At 42.4% G+C, this 9,560-nt stretch overlaps 1 protein-coding gene and 1 non-coding gene across 3 annotated transcripts; both read left to right on the top strand.

Moving 5' to 3' along the window:
- Window positions 1–2,295: 2,295 nt before the first annotated feature.
- On the top strand, window positions 2,296–9,029 carry TLCD5 (TLC domain containing 5). Of its 2 annotated transcripts, none has more exons than XM_064482152.1 (3): window positions 2,296–2,525; window positions 4,754–4,868; window positions 7,015–9,029. In XM_064482152.1, the coding sequence occupies exon 3, from the start codon at window positions 7,119–7,121 to the stop codon at window positions 7,551–7,553; it is 435 nt and encodes a 144-aa protein (XP_064338222.1). In that variant the 5' UTR covers window positions 2,296–2,525; window positions 4,754–4,868; window positions 7,015–7,118; the 3' UTR covers window positions 7,554–9,029. The 2 variants fall into 2 exon arrangements, with proteins under 2 accessions (XP_064338222.1, XP_010979618.1); XM_010981316.3 differs by having other exon boundaries at window positions 2,470–2,525; window positions 4,669–4,868.
- On the top strand, window positions 5,670–5,776 carry LOC116150261 (U6 spliceosomal RNA). The gene has a single exon (XR_004133977.1). It is a non-coding gene; the product is annotated as a U6 spliceosomal RNA (small nuclear RNA).
- Window positions 9,030–9,560: the final 531 nt, after the last annotated feature.

Raw genomic sequence — 9,560 nt, forward strand, 5'->3', positions numbered from 1 at the left:
CTGGGTTCATACCCAAATCTGTCTCCTACTAATCACATCATCTTGGGCAAGTTCCTTGACAGCTCTGTGCCTCTGTTTCTCACCTATAAAATGGGAATAACAATTGAATGACTCAATACACGTAAAGTGCTTGGAACAATGCTAACACATTAATAAGTGTTATCTGTTATTATGATGATGATGATGACTATTATTATCATTGTTATTCAAATAAGTTGGTGGAGAGCTTCTTGTCCCCTACTCTCTCTAACAGCCCAGAATTTTCCTGGGGGGGGGGGTGTGCCACTGTTGACAAGCACATAATTTGGCAGAACAAGGATTGTGGCCAAAGATATGTAAATGAATAAAATTTAGTCTAGGTAATGGAACTTGAACCGGAATCCTTGTCACCCTAGGATAAAGGCCCAATAAAGGTTCCACTGGAAAAACTAGCACCTTCCCTTACCCCTCAGCTTTTAGACTCCTGAAGTCTTTAATACGTACTCTGTCCTTTCCTGGGAAATCGTAGCAGCAAGAAGATAGCTTCAGATTTGGATACTAGATTAAAAATGTATATAGTGCAACAAAAACAAATGGGGAAAAGGTTGAGATATGCATACTATCCGTTCATTTAATGAAATGAATCTTTCCTTGTCTTCTTCTTTCATGCTATTATTACCTCTTATCTGGTCTATTCCAACCCACTTGTAACAGGTTGTCTTCTCCAATTCATCTTATACTGATTTTCACTGAGTACCTGTATAGCAGTGATTTTCAACTTCGGCTGCACAGTGGAATTACCTGGGGAATTTTTTTAAAATGACACCCACACAGATTCTGATTAACTTTGTCTGGGCATGTGGCCCAGGCATCGGGATTTTTAAATGTTCCTCAAGTGATTTTACTGTGCTGTCAAGGCTGAGAACCGCTGCCCAAATGTGCACAAGAATCACTGGGACTTTGTTAAAATGCAGATTCTGATTCAGTAGATCTGGGGTTAGGATCTGAGATTTTATGTAGTTCTAACAAACGCTCAGGTGATGCAGATTTTGCTGGTCCCTGAACCAGACTTTGAGTAGCAAGGACTTGGAGACCATGATAAAATTATTCCCTTGCCCAATATCATCACAGATTTTCTGTTATCCGTATAATAAGACGCCTCCTCCTGGTTCCCAAATATGACTAATCATTTGAATGATACATGGGCAGATTTTTAGAAGATCCAGATTCCTGGGCCTCACACTAAGCCTACTAAAGTCCGATCTTCAAAGGGCAGCCTGTACAAAGGGTATTTTGAAAACATTCCCCAAATGGTCTAGAAGATCATTAAGGTTTAGGAGCCCCAATATGCTTCCAATAAACATTTCCAGGCTGATTTCTCATTCATTCAACCAGAGAACATTTATTGCACCTGCCTCTGAAAGAGTTACTGGGGAAACAAAGATGAAAATAGTGTGATCTTTACTCTTAAGAGGTTGGCAAGAAACTAGATTATTTATTATCCCCCAGATATGGCCTAAAAGCTCACACCTCTGCTCAAGGTCTTCTTTTTTTAAGAATGTCTGGGTCTCTCAGCACCCCATCACTGCTTGTCCAGATCAACCAAGCCAGATGCCCTCTTCACCCCATTTCCATCTCCACATTTATGTTTGGTCATCTCTTCAAACTTACTTCCCTTGGTATTAAAACAGATCCAGAGAGGAGAAAGGATTTACCCAAAGTGAGGTGACAGCAATGACAATTAACATTTATATAATGACTTCCATGTGCCAGCCATTGTTGTAGGCACTTTACACATGTACAGCGTGTAAAATTCTTTCAATAACTTTATGAGACAGCTATTATTTCTATCCCCATTTTATGGATGAGAAAACAGAGGCACAGAAAAGTTAACTAACCTACCCAAAGATACACACTCAATAACCAAGCTAGGTGTACTCTTAAGCCTTATACTCTCCTGCCAAGTTGGTGACCAGGCTGACATGAGAAGGAATACACAGCTTCTACTTTTCAGGCCTGAGCACTTTTCTGGAAATTAGTTATTTGTGTGCTTGTTTCACAACTTAGACTCATGCATAAGGGCAGGGACTTGGTCTTATATCTCCCACAGTGCCTAGTAGGTGTGCAAGCACTTGGTGTTCTGCAACTGGTTATTGGATGGGCTGTCCCATCCTGGGTGGGTGGGGGTGGATAATTGTTCAAACAAACGGACAACAAACAAACAAATAAGCTAAGGCAACAGCCTGCAGGTCTCACGTCACCGCTAGGTCATTATCACCCTCTCACCCTCCCTACTCCTCCTCCCTTCCCCCTAAGCCTGCGCGGAAGAAGAAGGACCCTCCAGCCAGCTTTCAGAACGTCCCTGGTCCAGCTCCGGCTCTGCGCTCCGTCCTCCCAGCCAGCAGGTGCCCCCAGACCCCCAGCTCCTCCTCTGCAGCCGTCAGAGCCTCGCCCTCTCTCCCTCTTTCCGCTGCTTCCTGCTCCCGGGATCCGGGCCCCGAGCTCCGGGGCCAAGGCGCCCGAGGCTTCCCGGGGCGCTCGGCCAGGTAACTGCGCGGCGCGAACTGCCCAGCTCCCGCGGCCGGGCTGGGCTCTGGACGTGGATGGCTCAGCCAGCTGCAGGGGAAGGAAGCGGACAGAAGGCCTGGCCTGGCCTCTAGGGGAGGGGAGCCTCTTTCTGCCTTTGGGCGCTGTAGGCCTTTGACCGCCGGCTAGGGCGCTGGGAGGGATGCTAGTGTAAGGGTCCTGCTCAGGTGCGCCCTACCAGGCGTGGCCGCAGTGGGTAGGCAAGTCCCGAGAAGATGCGCTCGCGGTGCCTGCCAGGCTCCGAGGTTGCTGCTCGCTCCAGCCACGCCTGCTCAGGGGCCCAGAGCCAGGTGGGCCCGCCCAGCGCTCCTCCTCCTGAAACTGGTCCTGGAACGGGAGAAGCGAGGACCAGAGCCTTGAAATTCTGAGCTGGAACGGCCATTGGCCATCTAAGTACCCTTCCATTTTTTCACCCAAGAGTAAAAAGCCTAAACGCAGAGATGGAGTGACTTTCCCAAGGTCACAGAGTTGTATCTGCCCTTTACAAATGTCACTTCTTTTATTTAAGTGTTTGTAAATGGGCTACTGTTTCCTCTGTTCTGCTAGGGAATTAGGATTCAGGGGGCAGGACTCTAAAAATACTAATCGGCATATCCAAATGAGCTGATCCGCATTACTGGCCGGTGACCCTGGCCTTTAAAAGGAAATGACAGGACAGTTCTTTTCACTGTGGCTACTTTGTATTTCTGGCCCTTGCTCTGAAAATTGGCCTAGATGGTTTACAAAATTATCTCAGAACTCCTTGTCAGAACTAGGCCGGATTATAGAGTTTTTTCAATCCTTTTTTCTTTTCTTTTTCCCCCTGTCCTTTTTTTCTTTTTTTCTTTCTTTTTTTTTTTTAAACTGAGGCTCAAGAGGTGAAAGTTATTTGCCCACACTCTCATAGCTAGCTGGGGGCAGAGACAGAATTGGAACTCAGGTCAGTGATTGACATCTACTGTTTTCTTTTTCCTTTCTTTCTTTTTTTTTTTTTTTTTTTTGACATCTACTGTTTTCTCGAATAGAAATCTGATTTCAGATGAAAGTTGCACAGCACTTGACCTTCCTACGGCCCTCTCTGGATAGCATTCTTGGGAGTGGCTTGTGTATTGAAGTGTGTTAGTCCACAGATACTATTTCACTTGTCAGAATAGGGTTAAGTGGTAAGTGTAGCCATGAAGAAAATTCCTGCTGAGATGAGGCAGATATCTGAAATGTTTTTTACTTTTTTTATTTGTACTTTCAGTAGAGGAGCTAATGAATATTAATAAGGATTTCTTGGTTATTTTCAGATTTTAGTCCTGTCTGACTATATTGACTCATTCTCATCCTGCTATATTTATCACCAGTAAAAATTCCCAAGTGTAGCTTTTTGATGTTGTTTCATTTTTTATTAAATAACTGCCTTAAAGATATTTTTATAGCTCAACAAAAACTCCCCACTTGTACCTCAAAATCCTTCTGCTTCCCCCTTGGTCGGTCTTTGAGTTGGATTTTAGAACTAAGTAGACCTAGGAGGTTTTTTTTTTTTTTTTTTTTCCCTTCCGAAATATCTGAGCTCTTTGTTTAGTTCTCTTTAGGTTTACCTCAAATTTTGAGTTTGACTGATAAACCTGTGATCCAAACCCAAACTTCAGTTGAGTTTAGTATCAGCTTAAAACCACATGAAACTTCTATGTGTCATATGACTTTGAGCAGAAACCACAAGTGGTGGAGATGTTTTTCTGTGAGAGCTTCTTATTGGGATTTTTGAAATACTTACACATTATCTAATACATATATTATTTGTGTATTGAAGTCCAAGGTCAGGCATCACTGGGAGGTTATTATTGACACTCATCATAACAACATGCTATATTAGACTGTCTACTAACTCAGAATGCAGTTTCTGCTTTTCAATTTACAGCTTTTACCAGTTATCTCAAAGGAACACGGCATCAGAAATACTGCCATACTTGAGTAGAAGAGTCTTGGTTATGTAGATAAGAAAGAAGTGTTTCCATGAGGGCAATATTTTTGTACTGTTTTAATCGTAGAAATGAAGACATATACATAAAATGACCCAATGCTATTTTCTTAGGGTGCATCCTTTGTGTTTTTCTGGTTTTGGTCTTTTCATTGTAGGATGGCCTTAGCTCTGTGTCTGCAGGTGCTGTGCAGCCTGGGGGGCTGGCTCTCACTCTACGTTTCTTTCTGCCACCTGAATAAGCACCGAAGTTATGAGTGGAGCTGCCGGCTGGTTACATTCACCCATGGAGTCCTCTCGATAGGTTTCTCAGCTTATATTGGCTTCATTGATGGCCCTTGGCCTTTTACCCACCCAGGTAGGTGGGAGACATTAGAGGATTTTCCCTTAGGGATTTATGATTTGGGGGCAGTCTTAGAAGGATGGGACTCTTCCACAGAATTTGGACAATACTGAAGAATATTTAACCGTAATTACTATTATAATATATATTGGGAGTCTTTATTCATTTTCATTGTTAACTCTGATATTGTATGTGTCACTTATTGTTTCTGCTTTTCATAACTCTCTATTTTTAAAACAAATTTTAATCGCTTCTTACAGTTCAGTCAATTGAAATGTATAAAATATAAAGCCAATATTACCATCTTCCACCCCTACCCCCACAACAGACACAAGTGGACTGTATTATACATATTTTTGGTAACCTGCAATTTTTAATTGATTATATATTCAAAGGACATCATCTTTCCATGTCCATGTAGATCTTCCTTATTCTTTTCAATTGTTACATAATACTGTGTTGTATGTATTTACCATCCTTTATTTACCTGATGCTTCATTATTTGGGGCAGCTATATTAACTTTTAAAAATTTATATATATATTTTTTATTGAAGTATAATCAGTTTACAACGTTGTGTCTATTTCTAGTATACAGAATAATGCTTCATTCATACATGAACATACATATATATTCATTTTCATATTCTTTTTCACAGGAAGTTACTATAAGATATTGAATATAGTTCCCTGTGCTATACAGTATGAACTTGCTGTTTATCTATTTTATATATATTAGTTAGTATCTGCAAATCTCAGTCTCCCACTGTATCCCTTCCCACCGCCTTCCCCCTTGGTAACCATAAGTTGGTTTTTTAGAGCTCGCTTCAGCAGCACACATACTAAAATTGGAACGATACAGAGAAGATTAGCATGGCCCCTGTGCAAGGATGACACGCAAATTCATGAAGTGTTCCATATTTTTTTGAACACTGGAATTTGACACAACATTGTAAAATGATTATAAAACAATAACAAATGTTTAAAAAAATAAGCTGGTTTACTATGCCTGTTTAAGCTGCTAGATGTACAGTGTTAACTTCTTTACAATACAAAAGCTGTATCCCCTTGAATTAGTTTGCTGGAGCTATAATAATAACAAAATATTACAGACTGGGTAGCTTAAGAAACAGAGATTGATTTGCTCACAGTTCTAGAGGTTGGAAGTCCAAGATCAAGGTGATGGTGGGTTTGATTTCTTCTGAGGCTTTGCTCCTTTGCTTGCAGCTAGCTACCTTCTTGCTGTGTCTTCGCATGGCCTTCCCTTTGTGCCTGTGTCCTAGTCTTCTTTTATAAGGACACTACCTTAACAACCTATTTTGACTTAACTTCCTCTTCAAAGGCCCTGTCTCCAAACCCAGTCACATTTTGAGGTACTGGGGCTTAAGGGTTCAACATATGAATTTGAGGGGGGACATGATTCAGTCCATAAGTCCCTTCTATTAGACTGTGATGTTTTTAAAAATCCCGTAGATCCTTTTTTTGTTTGTTTCCTTAAATTCCCATATTGAGCTTCTGAATTTTCCCCCAAACCGTCAAACTGATAGGAAGCAACTCTTAAGCCTTATGATTCATGTGAAGATTCTTAAACTGTCGGGTCCTTGCACCCTATATTTTTGGACTTGGGAACATACTAACTTCTGGGGTTCTTTCCAGAGTCCACTTTCAAGACAGGCTAGGGCTACCAGTGTCCAATAACCTCACCCATTAAGCTAAGAAGTTAATCTGACATTTGGGACAGAATAACTAAAGGAGTCTAGAAATAGACCTGTAGCTGGTAAAAAAAAGAAAAAGAAAAAAGAGAAAAAAAAAAAAAAGAAAAGACAGAGATTGTATAAGATTTTAATTGAAAGAACAAAATAATTTGATTTTATGTTGCTACACAGAGAGGACACTGAGATAATTGTGGATGCTCGAATCATTCATTGAGATCTGATTCATCAGAACAGCATTTCCTGGGGCCTGTAACATTGTTGGGGGTTGATAAAGACCAAAGGTTTAGATTTAAGTCTTTTTTTAAAGTTATCTTTAAAAAGTATGTGTCTGCCATTGTGTTTGTTTTCAGTGACTCAAGAAAGGGTTGAGAAACAGCAACATAGGATCCCTGTGTAAGGTAGCATAATTCCCAGCCACTCAATTTGCTTCTGTCTTGGTTTATTTCAGGCTCGCCCAACACACCTCTCCAAGTGCACGTTCTGTGTCTCACCTTGGGCTACTTCGTCTTCGACTTGGGCTGGTGCATCTACTTCCAGTCTGAGGGTGCCCTGATGCTGGCTCACCACACACTGAGTATCCTGGGCATCATCCTGGCCCTGGTGCTCGGAGAGTCAGGCACAGAGGTCAATGCAGTCCTCTTCGGAAGCGAGATCACCAACCCCTTGCTACAGATGCGCTGGTTTCTCCGTGAAACAGGTCGTTACCACAGTTTCACTGGAGACGTGGTGGACTTCCTCTTTGTGGCTCTGTTCACTGGAGTGAGGATTGGTGTAGGGGCTCGCCTCCTTTTCTGTGAAATGGTCTCACCCAAGCCCAAGTGGTTTGTGAAGGTTGGGGGAGTGGCGATGTATGGTGTGTCTTGGTGTTTCATGTTTAGCATCTGGCGCTTTGCATGGAGGAAAAGCATCAAGAAGTACCATGCCTGGAGAAGCAGGCGGAATGAGGAGTGGCAGCTGAAACATAATGGACATCTCAAGACACACTAGCCAAGGCTTACTCCAGACCAATGACTGGGTGAAGTCAGCCGTCGGAACCAGGTTGGACATAATGGCTGTTATGGAATCATGCTTATAACAAACTTAGGTTTCAGAAAAGGGCTACATTTATCGATCAGTTTGGTCGGTCTTCGAGCAGAGCACATTCCAGTATTAAAACAGGAATTTTTACAGTGGTGCAGTTGTAGAAAGTAAGGCTACCCAGCAGTAGTTGTGAATAAGTCAGAACTGTGAGGTGAGCACGCTGCATTCCTTTTAGTTTGTGGTGATCCTGGCTCCTCTGGTCCCCAGGAGGCTTGACGATCAGACAGCTTAGACAGGAACTCAGAAAAGATTAGTGCTGTTTCTTCCTCATTCCTTTGAGAAGGGGCTCCTTCAACAAATGCTTATTCCTGCTTTCGTGTAGCAGCTTAAAGAAATGCACTCCATTTACTCTAAAGTGAGGAACTCTCAGGAAGATACATGCCTTTGGCATTCCGAGCATTGGCTCAGGGAATTGGATTGGGGGATAAACAGATAAGACAAGGACGGGGGTGAAACTGTGGAAGTGTTGGGGGGTTACTTACTGAGCCTCCCTGCACCATATACTTTGTATATATCATATAGGACTCCCAGGACCACCCTCAGGCTTGGTGCTTCACAAGGAGGACTCACAGGACTCAGCACTTGGTTGTGCTCATAGCTTTGATTTATTATAGTAAAAGTGTATAACGAAAGATCAGCAAAGGGAAAAGGCACGTGGAGCAGAGTACAGGGGACACCAGGCCCAAGCTTCTAGAGTCCTCTTCCACTGGGATCATCCAGGATGTGCTTAGTTCCTCTAGCAATGATTTGTTCACAGTATATGTGAAATGTCTACCAAGGAAGCTCATTAGTGACTTAGTGCCCAAGGTTTTAACTGGGGGGGCTGGTCATGTAGACAGCCTTTGCCCGGCATGGAGAAGTCAGCCTTACCCTGACTCCAAGAAGGAAAGGAGGTGTTCAGCATGAACCATATTGTTTGCACAAACAGTTTAGGCCCAGTGAGCCAGTCTTATCAGTTAATGTTAAAGTTAATGCCCTCCCGATGGCATCTAAGTCTCCAGATGCTGGCCTTGGGCCAACCTTGCAAACAGCCTCTTCCGCAGACAGCAGTTCAGGCCTGCTATGTTAACTCCTTCCTGCACAAAAACCATAGAGCTAGAGCTTTGGATGAGAGATGAATGAATTGTGGGTAGATTTACCGAGTCCTGTTGTACGGGTTCTGCCCTACCAGGAAAACTATGCCAGTTCTCAGGGCTTTTGTGCATTAATCTCCGAGGCATGAGAGGCTGGGACTGAATTCCATAGGGATTTACCATGTGGATTCCACTGGACTTGAGATGCCAGTTCAGGTTTCAGTGCTGCTATACATACTGCAAACTAGAACCAAAGACCAAATGTCCTGGCTGCAGGGTGAGAGGCCATTTTTTTTTTTTTTTTTTTTTTCCATTTCAGATACATTCTGTCTTCGTCCCGTTACTACTTTTTAATCTGGAAAAGGTGCCACTCTCTCTGGACAAAGTATGACAAGGCCAATTTTAGAAGGAAAGCAATATTTATTAGCGCAATAGTCTCTCATCTCAAATAGGAAGAGCAAGAACGCTAAATGTAGAACAAGAGGTTAGGAACTGAGACGGAATTCCAGGGTTCTTTGAACTAATTTGGCTACTCACCTGACAGATCATTTGGATAGGTCACTTGTTTACTCCTTGGTTCAGTTTAAACCCTGTTGTCAATAAAGGAAATACCCCATTGCATTTTCATAGAGACATTAGATGTCATTTTATTAATGCAGGTCTTTAATGTAGGGCTTTTATGGGAAAAAGGGAAGATTTATTTATGTATGTTTGTTTGTTGAGTATTTATTCATTCAGTTGTGTTATTGAGACCAGTGGTGACCCAGTAGCTCTGTTGATGAGCAAAGGTACGGGGCTGTTGAAGTCAAGGCTGGAGGTCAGTAGGAAGTGTCAGCCCATT

This window comes from Camelus dromedarius, chromosome 34 (genome assembly GCF_036321535.1).
Source record: "Camelus dromedarius isolate mCamDro1 chromosome 34, mCamDro1.pat, whole genome shotgun sequence".
NCBI lineage: Eukaryota > Metazoa > Chordata > Mammalia > Artiodactyla > Camelidae > Camelus > Camelus dromedarius.

Coding starts and splice junctions, on each gene's coding strand:
- TLCD5 (XM_010981316.3), top strand. CDS start 4,670: ATGGCCTTAGCTCTGTGTCTGCAGGTGCTGTGCAGCCTGGGGGGCTGG. Junction 4,869..7,014: donor TTGGCCTTTTACCCACCCAG/GTAGGTGGGAGA, acceptor GGTTTATTTCAG/GCTCGCCCAACACACCTCTC.